Source organism: Ctenocephalides felis, unplaced genomic scaffold, assembly GCF_003426905.1.
Source record: "Ctenocephalides felis isolate EL2017-DRISC unplaced genomic scaffold, ASM342690v1 CF-g0.4_SCAFFOLD_03572, whole genome shotgun sequence".
Classification (NCBI taxonomy): Eukaryota; Metazoa; Arthropoda; class Insecta; order Siphonaptera; family Pulicidae; genus Ctenocephalides; species Ctenocephalides felis.
Window position 1 is genome coordinate 23,329,176 of NW_020539726.1, and position 13,622 is coordinate 23,342,797.

General features: G+C 29.7%; 1 protein-coding gene across 1 annotated transcript; it reads right to left on the minus strand.

The window, feature by feature from the left end:
• Positions 1-93: 93 nt before the first annotated feature.
• On the minus strand, positions 94-13,622 carry LOC113388239 (intraflagellar transport protein 122 homolog). Its single transcript, XM_026625637.1, has 23 exons — positions 13,561-13,622; positions 13,083-13,313; positions 12,435-12,645; positions 12,125-12,293; positions 11,676-11,845; positions 11,408-11,605; positions 11,205-11,315; positions 7,459-7,629; positions 7,230-7,394; positions 6,788-7,029; positions 6,458-6,611; positions 6,123-6,281; positions 5,679-5,854; positions 5,263-5,442; positions 4,344-4,438; positions 4,129-4,273; positions 3,509-3,605; positions 3,013-3,110; positions 2,615-2,735; positions 1,250-1,406; positions 1,031-1,179; positions 241-384; positions 94-177 (listed from the first exon to the last, which is right to left on the minus strand). Exons 1-23 carry the CDS (start codon positions 13,620-13,622, stop codon positions 94-96), a joined length of 3,489 nt encoding a protein of 1,162 aa, XP_026481422.1.

Here is a 13,622-nt window from a genome sequence, read left to right on the forward strand (position 1 = left end):
TGTGTGTTTGTATATACAATTATGTGTTTTATATTTGTTGCGATCAATTAATAAATGTTACAATTATATATCTATACTTGTTTTGTAATTTTTTTATTTATGTTTTGGCGCAACTCTACAAAAAGCACAAAATCCTTTTTGCAAAACTTGTAGTTCATAATCATCAGTATGAAAAACCTATAAAAAATGTTAAATTATTTTGTGTTTAACTTAATTCAATTCAATTATTATAAATCTTACACAGTAACACGAATGACAAATTGTAATAACCATTCCTGGCATCATATTTTTATAATATTTTGTTGGAATTGGTGGATTGTTATGTGCTATTAGAACATATCTTGGATCCAATTGTTGTAATGCATACCGATTTAATATTAAATCCTGAAAGTAAAAAACAATATTCTAATTTTCAGGAAGTTTCAATTACTTAACAACTAAATACATATCAACCCAAGGTTTTTAATTTTTAAATACTAATTAACCTAAGAACTATATATACTAGGTACTAACTAAGTACCAGAACTATATATTATATATTACTGAGCAGATACCCTGAAAATTTTATAATTATAAATTTTCATATATGTATGTATATTCATCATGTGTAGCCCAATAATAAGTTTCAACTAAGATATCAAAACTGCGGATAAATTTTTACAGTCTAGTCAATTTTCCAGAATTTTCAGCAGCTGGAAAATGAATAAAAGATAAAATTCTTAGGAAAACTTGATATTTTATAATATGATACCATTTTTGGCTGTTACAGAAAATTTAAATGAGAGATATATTCTATTATTAATTATCATATCAACATATCACCTATTCAAATTTTATCTGGCTTTCTCTTTTTGTAATAATATCAAAGTTTATTTCAGTCTCTCTACCAAAATTATGTTTAATTTTGTATCCAAGTGGCATGAGATGGCGCTATTATAATTAACAAGGCACATGAATTATTTAAGATTGAACCATATGAAGTCCATTATTCGTAGTTAAAGTATTTTTACTAACACATTAATTAACATACTTCCTGCAGTAATACTTCAGTAAATGGATCTCCCATTATTGTCATTTTGTCCTTAGTGCTCGTTTCAACATTTTGAGATTCTATTAATTTTATAGCCTCTTCGTCGCTTATATCATCTTCAATGAAAAACTCCACCAAGGGCAGCACTTCTACACATATATTATTAATTGATCAATATTCAAATATCGTAATATAATGAATATGTTCAGTTTTACATACCGAATGATACAAACGAATATACAAATTTATGTTTACAAGAACTGCATGAAGAACCTTGTAAATGCTGACTGTACGCGGAGCATCGATAGCATAATGGTAACAAATCTTCGGGATCGTGAAAACCGCCTTTTATACTTCGACCTGTTAGTAAATGAATCTGAAAGATTATTAATTTATATTATAGATCAGTATATTTTTAATCAAATTAAATAAACTTCAACCCAAATTTACTTAAAAACGCTTTTTTAGCTTTAAGGGGGTAGCCTTCTTTAGAGGCTTAAAAAAATCGTTTTTTTTTGCAAAAATGTCTTCTAAAACTAGCCAAGAATATATCCCTAAAATTTCAGAAACAAATTCAAATTATTTGTGGAATTACAGAAGAAATAGTCAGCAAGCGTCAAGCATGCATTATACGAGCGAAACGAAAACTTCGACGCACGATTTCTCGGTTTTTAATTTTTTCGATTCTTCCTAATTGGCGGGAAATTAGGAAAAAAAAACTAAACGACATATCGAAACGAGACAAAATTCATTATATTCAGGATTAAATTCTATTCGAGTTGAACCTAAAAAAACTTAAAAAAGTTATAATTAACCCACTTTTTAAACAAACTAAAGTGAAATTTTGTATCAAAAAACATGTTTTTTTTCAAGTTGCGAAAAATTGTTGAATTTCTCATTTTTTTCTGGATTTTTAGGTGCAACTAGCATCAATTCTAGTGAAAAATATACTTTTTTGGATTGGTTTGTATCGGTTGGAAATTGGAATGCTTGTACCCGGCATATTATAACATATATTTCAATGAAAAAAAAAAATGAGAAGACAGTTGAAATATATAAGAATGAAACCTGAAGGTTTCGTTTCAATTAAATAATTATTTCCTTCGCTGAAAATTCCTCAAAAAAGCGATTTTTTGAAATCTCTAAAGCAAGCTCCTCCCTTAAACTATTTATTTTAAAAATAGAATTATTGATAAATTTATATAATTTTTTTTATTAATTTAATATTAGTTAAAACGGATATCACTTCCTTTAAATAATTCGAACATTACGAGTTACGGAACGACCGTAATTCCAAAACAGTTCGCTCTTAAAGTTGGTGATGTTTCTAAATAATTATTTAGAAAAATTTTAAGTTTTGGAATTAACTTTGGAATTTTGGAAGTTAAGTCTTATTGAACTATAACAGTGTTTTGAATTATATCTTAGATAATTATAAAAATCTTTGTTACTGGAAATGCATTGCTTTTTACCATTGCTTGTATTTAGGACATACTAATATAAATTCTTTCACTTTTTTTCAAAAGAAGTTTTAACAATAGTATTTTTTACTAAAATTATGAAAACTAATATTCTTTGTAATACCTCAGCTTGGTCTTGTAAATTTGCAGGCGCTCGTAGGCCTTGCAATCTGTCTATTACTTGTAAAGCTAATTTGTTTGCTCCTAAGATTCTTGCATGTTTTGAAAGAACAAATAGGATAGAGCTAGTTTTAGTAAAGAATACAATATTCTTTATATAATTTAATTATCCTTATTAGAAAAACACTTAATTCTGAAAATCTTAGCTGAAAAAATCAAATCCCAAATCGTTGCTGCAATAGGAAGCAAAAAGTTTTACTAGCTCTGAGTTCAAATTCAAATACAAATTACTTAAGTAGTTAATTAGCAGCATGTATTTTTGCTTACACCTCTTCAGATATAGTTTTTAAAATAACTAAGTAGTATAGTTAAAAAAATAATTTAAATGTCTAAAAAGGATACTATTGCGAAATTCCAGGTAATGTTTTTCCTTTAGTCTCATTTGCCAGAAATCTGCTTATATTAAACAAAACATCAGGCGTCTGCATGCGAAATGGTTCCTATGGAAATGAAAATGAAACGAAAGCTTTAGAAATGATATATATTTTAGAGCAAATATTTTTTTAAGAGCTAAAGGATATTTATGTTAATAAAAGTCTTCAACGTATTATCTCTTCGGTCCAAAGCATCAAATTAGATAAAATAAATTCAATAAAATTTGTTTCGTACACCTTTATTATTTTTTAAAAAATAATTATAATTATAATTGTAGATTTAAAATAAATTTTGTAAGTTTGTTATTATGTCTATTAAATTTGATTTTATCTGTGGTCTAGAAACTGACCTTCATTATTAATTGATAAGCACACCTGAGATCATTAAATTTATCATTTGCTATGATGATTCAATAGTGAATTTTCACTCGATGAGAAGTTAAAAAAGAGTACAATAAACTCACTTGTAAATACTGATGAATTGATTCATATGCATAATATATAGCAGCAGTAGATCTGAGTTCATAGTATTCATCTAAATGTATCTCTTCTTTGCTGATCCTAAAGATAGAATATCATCAAGCATTAATCATCTTAACAATAAAAGATTATTCCATCCACTTATTTTCTTTTATCTATGATTCCATCAATTAACGAATAAAAAATATTTTAAAATTTTTTCGCTTAGGAGAAAGATTGCCAATGTTTACTAGTGGAAAACAATAAAGCTGACAACATCATTCCTATGAAGATGATTATCTGACTATGTTCATAAAAACGGGGAGATGGAAAAATATTTTAGTATGAAACAAATTCCCAAAAAATATTACCTCCTAAAGATAACGGTGTCAGCTATTGCAGAACTACGATAATTGTCATAAAGAATTTGCAATGTTTTTTTTTTTAAAGAATAGTTGTAGTAATAAGTAAAGAAGTTGTGTATATGATTGGCATAAAATATATTTCAATAAACGCCACCCAAAAAAATAGGCAAAAGTTGATTGATTTTGCGCATTATGCGAATATCAAAGACCATATTTATGTTAATTATGCTATAAACAACTTTGTATTATATTATTATTACCTTTGCCTGGATAATTCCAACGATTGTACAGCTTTCAGCCACATAAAATAACCAGCATCCTTGTAACGTTTCTCACAAATAGCACATTGCACCAGTTTCGATAAGAGCCTAAACGCTTCATCAGACTGGCCTGCTCTTATAAATGCTTAAAAAACAAAAGGATTGAAAATACATTTAGTAAAACATGCTATTTATTTTAAATAGCTCATTCATACCTTGATTAGCTTCAACAAACTGATCTTTCTCGGCTAACCATTTTGCATATTCAAGATGTACATGCTTTATGACATCAGGCATTTGCTCAGCTAATCTAAAAACAATATAACTATGTTATGTATTGCACTAATTAATAAATAAAAATCAACAAATAAATAGCAAATGCTAAAATATTCAGTTATCATGTAGATCGAATTAATCGGTAAATAGCAATTTATGTGAACTAATTACTTAAGTAACTAAAATATTGAACTAGAAGTGGTATTTTACCTTAAAGAAAGTTGCATAAGCTTCACAATATGCATAAATAATCGACATAATCATCGATATTCGTTTAAAGCATGTCAGACTCTATAACTATCATTAGATATTAATCACTTCACAAAGTTTAATTAAAAACGTATTTTTTAAAAAAATTTAAATAATTTATATGCAAAGAAAAGACGCGGTCGAGCCTGTTCAAAATTTGTAGCAAAAACGTTAATGATAAGTTGTATTATATATTCCATGGAAGTTATATATTCCATGGAAGTTGTATATTCTATGGAAAGTAAATAAACTTCTCTTGTAAAGTTAAAAAATTAAATGTACTTAAAAGCTCCTTAATTATTATTATTTAGAATAATAAGCTAGTAAAAGTTTAAACCAATTACTTTTCAAGAAATTACTCGTTGTGAATTCCGCGGCTAATATTTTTTTAATTATTTAAATATTGACTTAAACTGCTGCTTTTTAAAGCGCCTGCGATACCTAAATATTTCAAAAAAAATCTGTAGTTAGTACAGTGCACATTAAATCATACTTTAGGAAACATCGAGATAATATTATGTTCAAACATACATAAATAATGTAATCTTGAAATCTAAAATAATCATATATTATATATCCTATTAAAACAGCAAATCTAAAAGCTCTTACTTGAAAGCATCTTCCCATTTTTCTGCCTCGATATGCAACTGGACAACTTGTTTATCGTCTTCTAGTTTTTGATAAATTTCAGCAGCTAAAGGAATTGCCTTTAATCGCCTTAAATTTTGCGCTATTAATTCCAAAGCTGGTTTTTCCGATTTATCCAAACGCCTTCCGATATCTAGAAGCCTAAAAATAAAAAATACGATAATTAAAAATAAATGGTTTAGGACAAACAATATAACAAAAATATTTGAAATATTTCACTCTTCACTCTTTTGAGGCCTTATATTTATTGGTAGAGCTTTATGATTTATATTTTTATTTTTTATATTTATATATTTTTTATATATGATATATTTCCCATGCATTATATAATGAATGAATGAATTAATTGAGCAGTATCTAAAAATCTATTAACTTACACGTCTGGCCAGTCTTGATCAGCGACAACCTGTACAGCTTTCAAAGTTTCGCCTGCTGCCAACAGTAATTCTGCTGCTGCTCTAGGCTCCTGAACTGATCTGGCCCATTCAGCTCGAAGTTTGATCAGACTCTTGGATTCAGATTCGCTTGCTGCACTGTTAGCATCTAGACATTCCTGCATATTCATCGAAATAAAATGATTTAAAAATAAATTAATGATCAGGTAATAGCATATTTATACATTGACTACACATTATAGTGTGATCATAAATAATATTTGAGTTTTCTGAAATTCAGTATTAGTTTCACTCAGAATAATTTTTTTTACAAAATTGTATACAAGGACAAAGAACAATATAAGTACGAATTAGAAGGTAAAAAAATTAATAAAATATTAGCACAAATGAATACCCAGCTGATTACATCTAATTAAATCCTCATACCTGAGCTAAATCAAACATTCTGAGATCGCTATACATATTCATAGCTTTAACATTTTCACCAGCGTTCTGGTACAGGCGTGCTGCTACTTTGAACTTGCCTAACCAGGCGCAGATTGTAGCTTTTATTGAATCAGGATGCTCGTTATTTTTTTGACGCTCCTAAATAAATAAAAGGAAAGAAATTAATATTTATTAGATAATGTTCAAGTAAAATTTTGGGATAACTGAAATCCTCTAGAACCGAATGGAAGCAAGAGTTGCTTAGCATACGGAGATAATTTGAGTATCTGCTCCAGTTCTAGAGAAACTATAGTATATCCTATATTTATATTTACCTCTAAATCATTTATTAATTGTAATTTCTCTAAATTCCTAATTCTAATATATGCATTTCGTGCTATTTCCAAATTCAATGATTCTAAAGCAGCTTCAGCCAGTGCTTCCCAATCGTGCGTTGGCACTCCGAGACAAGCAATTTCATAAGCCTCACTAGAAAAATCATTTACACATAAGTAGTGTTAATATAAAAATTTAAAAGTTTTGACATTTTTGGATTAGTTTTGGAATCCACTTTAAAAACCGCCATTTTCATAAAAAATGTATATAGATTTTTACTTACGATTTTATAGAATTATATGAACTAAATATTTTTGGATTGAACCAACCTGTACAAACCACAATCATAATATTGGTACATAGTCGCACTCAATGGAACTTTGACATCAGCTACAGTACTGCCTTGAAGATAAAAAGCAGTGGATCCTGCTAGACCAACTACCATACCTCCGTTTTGAGACCAAAATCTAGGACTGCAAGTCCCAGCTCTAATTGCCATTCCAGAAGATCCAGAATGACATAACATGGTTTCGTATTGGATATTCCAAGCCACGGATGACACATTATTTTCCTAAGCGGTGAAAAATAAATTATTTAAAATTTAGTAGATAATATCGGACAAACATAAGCACAAAATGCGGATCTAAGACTGCAGCAATAGTTCACCACGAATTTATTCGAATCAGATTCGCCAGCTCCGGATCCATATTTAGTATATAATCTATTATTTTAGTATTAGCCATTGTAATTTTATCGCTATTTTTTGCTAACCTGATATAAAAGATTATCTGTTCTAAGATCTCGGACTAGAAGCTTATTAGATTCATCCACAACTGCCAATTTCGTCCTAGACAAGCTAAGATCTAAGCATCGAACAGGACCATTAATCTGGGTCACCTTTATTGGCAAAGGATTGTCTACGAATATACGCCAGACCTAAAGGAAATATAAAATATGAATTAAAATGCAACTTTTTTTGAATGTGACACTAATTTGTCACCTGGCCATTTTTTAGACCCAATAATATGCCTTCTCGTCCAGGAGGCCCACCAGTAACTTTAATGTACCTTATATAACTATCCAATTGCCATTCACGTTCCAAGATTCCAAGAAATGTCATGCTTTGTAATCTTTTTTCTTGGCACAGAAGTAAATGTTTTGCACACACAACCTTTATCATTAAACATTTAATTAATAAATAACTTGCAAATATCATAGCCAGTGGCGTACCTAGAACTTTTGCCGCCCGGGGCGGTCTCCAGATTGCCGCCCTTTCAATTATAAGTCAGTCAAATAGTAGTTTTCATAAATTAATACAAATAAACTAGTGGTGCATGGCATCGTGCCTTAAGGCAAATTGCTGGCACTTCTAGTACCGAAACATAAAATTTTTAAAAAAGATTAAAAAAGATTGAAAATTTTTTGAAATCTGGAAAAAATATATTTTTGAGAATTTCGAAAATTTTGAAAAAAAAATGGCTTTTTTGAAATTTTTCTTTTATATTTTGAAGTTTATTGAAAATTTGTAACTTTTTTTCAAATAAATCGCGCTGCGCAGCTGTTTTGGAGACGAAATATCGAAGCGAAACGGCTAGACATTGATACGGAACCCATAGAAATGTAAATTAAATTTGTTCTTATTATTAAAATCTCTAGAAAATATCAGATAATTTGACGTGGATATATCTAATGATCATTTTGGACCGCCAAATATGTCATTTTTTTACTTTTTCTTATTGATTCTCCGTAATCGCTAGACCTCTAGACCTGTCATCCCAAAAACAGTTCTTTGTTTAGTCAATACAAATAAAATGTTTTTTGAATTACTTAAAACGGACGCTTCGCTCTCTCAAGAACTAAATTACAATTTTTGGCTTTTTTGCCCCGTATCTTTGGAACGGCTGGACCCGTTTTGCCAAAAACTAATTAGCACGTTTCATCAGTACGAATCGAATGTTTTGTTCAAATAGGTTGATGCGTGTTTCTACAATCATCGACAAAAGTTTGTATCTAAACACACACACACATCCATTTTTTCTAAGATATGCCAAAATTCAGTAACCTCTGAAACGTAAAGATATATAAAAAATTTCACTTTCGACATTTTTGCGATGACTATATATAACTTACCCTACGGAAGTTAAAAAATTATTAAGTTTTTAATCAATATTAATTAATACACAGAGTAATATTTTTCAGACATATTTATATGCACTCGTCAACATATTTATATAATGCCCTAAGGCTTTGCACCTTCCGCCAGACCTGATTTTCAAAAGAAAAATTGACGATTTAAAAAAATATTGATAAATCACTTCAAAGTAATCATTTAAACTTTTCAAAAGAAATGACATTTATAAGCTGATATAAACAAATAAGAAAAATCGCTGAACAAAATCGTAAAGATGCTTATACGAATTCAACGAATTTTAATGAATACAATAAAATAAAATTATTAACCTGTTCTTAAATTAGAATTCAAAATTTACACAAATATACATTTATATACACCGAGGAATAAAATTCTAAATCATATGGTTAATCATAATTTATATAAATCAAATATTGACAATAATAAAAATCATAATGATCATTTATAATTCAAGAAAGAAAACTAGTTGGTACTGGTATTTTGCCTTGAGGCAAGTTACATGAACTTCCCGAAATGTGTAAATAACCGACTTAATCAATAAAAAATAAATTAATTTATGAGTGATTAAAAGTATTCCGAGTGGATTTATTACACATCATTGCAAACGAACGAACAAACACGTTAACTCGGAGTATTTTCTAAAAGCAAATTTTCAAAAATCAATCATTTTAATTAATCAATAATTATAATTAAACCAGTTTCCGTAGGACTTTAATGGTTTACTATGTTCAAAACCAAGTATTATACACTATCGTTATACCAACTAAATCATCTAATTTTATTTTTAACAAACGTCAAAAAAACATTTTCTCTAACTTTGATAAATTTTTAAAATTAAACTACTTGTCGTAAGGCCGTAATAATTCAGTAAGTTCTATAAGGCAATGATATACATCGCCAAAGAAAGTTTCATAAAAATCGGCTTAAATTTTTTTTCAACAGTTAATTACAAGAAAACGGCTAGGTAGATTTTCACCTAAAACTGATCAGTATCAATCCCAACTAATATCTTTCAAACAGTTTTTAATTTTTTAAAATCGGTTTGGTAGTATGAGCTTAAATGTGGACGAAAGGTTTAACACTTCTTTCCAAATTACAAAGAAACGGCTCGGACGATCGTCGCACAAAACTGAGAAACGATATGCTTCATCGAGATACATCGAATGGTTTTTAAATTTCTGAAACCGGTTCAGGCGTTTTTGAGAAAACGTCGATCAAAGGTCTAATTTTGACAAATGCCAAAAAGACCATACTAATTTTTGCAAACTTTGACGAATTTTTAAAGCTAAACCCGTTGTCGTAGGACCGTAATATTTTAGTATGATCTAGAAGACTATGGTATCTACCGTCAAAAAAATAATCATAGAAATCGTCGAATTTTTTCTTTTTTAAACTTTATTAAGAAAACGGCCCGGCCGATCTCTACCAAAAACTAATCAGCACGATTCCCAACTAATATCTTTCAAACGGTTTTTGAATTTTCAAAATCAATTCAGAATTGCAGGCTAAAACGTAGACGAAATTTTTTTCACTTTTCTGCGATTTATAAAGAAACAGCATGGCCGATCGTCGCACAAAACTGACAAATAATAGTCCTCATCGAGATACATCGGAGTGGCTTTTAAATTTTTGAAATCGGTCTAGCCGTTTTTGAAAAAACGACGATTTATGACAAAAAATCTGTTCACATACACACACATACTTTTTCCAAATTTGGGCTCATTCGATTCAGAATGGCTTGAAACGTCGAGAAAACATAAAATTAGCGATTTGGATTTTTTGATGAAAACATAAACTTCTCCTTGGGGAAGTTGACTAGTGGTGTATGGAATTGTAAGGAGGAAAATTAAATGTTTTCAAATATATAATTATAAATACTGTAACTTATATATGTTTATAGAAAAGTAAATAAACAAAACTCAATCAAATTTGAAATAAAGGGCATTGTCTAATATTTATAAGAAATATATAAACTGAATTACAAAGTTAAAATTATTTATTTCAAGTATATAAGTGAGCATTTGAACTTTAGGTAGAATTCAAAATAAAATCCACGTAGAAAGTTTTTTGAATCATTCAAATCGGATGCTTAGTTCTCTCAAAAACAGATATTTTTTGCACATTTTGCTTGGTATCTCTGCCTTTGCCAAAAACTAATCACCACTTCTCCTCATCATTACAAATTGAAGTTTTTTGCATCAATCAAATCGAATGTTTCATTCTCTCAAAAACTCGATTTCTATTTTCTGTACCATCAAATCGGTTGATCGGGGCGCCCGAAAACGTGAACGATAAAATGCGGACACACAAAACACACACACTTCCATTTTTTCTGAGGTATGCCAAAATGTTCAGAAACCTTCAAAACGTGAAGAAATGTAAAAAATTTCATTTTTGATTGTCGGTCCATTACTATAACTTACCTTACGGAAGTTAATAAATATAAAATGAATAAGTTGCTTTTTACAACTATGTATAAATAAACTAAAAAATGCCGCCCCAAAATAAGTGCCGCCCGGGGCGGACCGCCCCCACCGCCCCCCCCTAGGTACGCCACTGATCATAGCACTATAATTTTAGAATCTGATGCATACCAAAAAACTGCATACGATTTGCTTGGAAATTTTGTCTTTAACTTTATAATGCATTGGTTGATTTTCAGCAGAATTTAATTCATACACGACTACACGTTCTGGTAACTGGATCTGAAACAAGTTCAAATGAATTGTTAAAACACTTAATCAGTCTTAGCAAATTTAATTGGCTTTATAATGAAATATAAATAAAAACATCTTACTGCTAGTCTGTTTCGATAAATAGCTATTTTGTTGACAATATCTCGACATTTGATTCTGACTTTCTGTCCTGAAACTAAATGCTGTATTATTACATCACTCAGGTTTTCCCGATAAGCATATCTTTCTCTGTAAAGAGCATGTACTATAGTAAAATTTAGCTGAATGCAACATATCGTTCCATCTTGACGACCTATGGCCTGCAAAAAGATCGTTTAATATATTTAATACGAATTTAAAAATAAACAAAATAATAGTCGTTAATCTTACAATAACGTTGGCATTTGGGTGAACCTTGGCACACCACACCCAAGACGGTTGATCGTCCAACGTTGTAAGTCTTGCACCGTCCTTTGCCATCAAAATTATCGAATTACTGCAACCTCCTATTAACATATATTCACCACCAGGAAAATGGCTAATAAACAAAGGATTAAAACCTAAAAATCATAAGTCAGTATATAAATTTATATATTATAGTACACTTCAATACATAATTATGCAAAATTATTCATTCAATTATTATTCAATCATTATTAATTCAAACCATATTTTTGCAAAAACATTCGAATGATATGTCCGTTAGGATATGAGAAAATCTATGCAATAAAATAATGTAAAACAAAGATAAAACAGCTTTAAAAAACAATTAATAAACGAATAAATGTGTTGTTAGGAGTAAGTATATAATAATACAATCAATATTTTTGTTTATTTACCTAAATGTCGTTCCTTGTTTATAGCTTGGCCAGCTAGGGAATAGAAAGATAGCTGTTGGCCCCAATCGCCAATTACTAAAGTATCTGTGGAGCCAACAGAAGGTGGTGCAAAAGCTACTGACCAAATAGCTTTACTTGAACGTTCTATTTTAAATTTTTCTTCACCAGTCTTCGGAAGTAAATATTTGAATTAATAGATAGAACGAATATTAATTTAAAGAATTAAAATAAAAATAATAATCATCACACCCTATCTCAATATGATTAATTCCTCAATAGAATTAGATGATAAGAAGTATATATTTCTTACCTTGTTTCGTATAGAAACGTGTCCACTAACCAATCCAAGTGCCAAAAACTGTCCATCATTTGTCCAAGCACATGATGTTATCCTATATGAAGATCTATATTTCTGGACCGACTTCTGTTCGGATGACCAAATGGCATAATCCGATATTGCACAGGATGCAAGCTGGTGAGAAATCGGATTGTGAGCTAGGCACTGAATAGCTTCTGCATGTCTATATAAAATCAAGTACTTCAGTATAAATGTTTATTATCAAGATATATTAATATGCTGTATTTATCGTAAAATACCGATTTATGCATTTATTATATAGTTGAAATAATTTTCAAATTTATGTATCGTTCACGAATCATGTCTAGTAGTCCAGTTATTTAAGCTTAAATTAGGCAGGAATCTTGCAATTCGAGATACCCAGCTGTAAGTCTGCAAATACTTGTATTTTGCACCCTGAAAGTTGTAGGATGTATGAAACATATGTAGGTTTTGAGACAACTTTTAAAGTGCAAAATACAAGTATATACAGACCTACAGCTGGGTATCTCGAATTCCGAGGTGAACTTACTATAATGACTGGACTACAGTCTATATAACTTGAACACGATTTTGATCAACTATAATTATAAGTCTACTTAATAACCAATAAATAAGTACGAGTATTTCAAAACTCCTTCCATCTTTGATGACCAAATGATAACAGTTTTATCAGCTCCTCCCGAAGCAAAGTTTTTGCCATCTCTTGCATAAGCTACACAGTATATATTATCTTTATGTCCTTTTAAAGTGTGTAGTAAGGATCCATCATTTGGATTATATACTAAGATCTTGTCACCTGCACCGACTACCAGTTGGCTTCCGTCGGGGTTGAAACATAGTGAATGTATTCTAGAAAAAAAATTACAAGAATTCAAATGTAGTTACATATGGCTTGAAAATCACTTCCAGGCTGTGATTCCTTCGGCAAAGTTTTTTTGCAATAAAACATATAAAATTGCAAAGTGATTTGCAATCGGAAATCTTAATGATTTTTTATAAACTACACACTAATGTCATAGAATTACACAGTATACTTCATTCTATCAATATTCACATTTCAGACATATTCAATCAATATTTTGATAAAAATACGTACGGTGGTGCATCATATTTATCCCCTTTGTGAATTTTTTCAGTCCATTTCGTTATTATACGCAT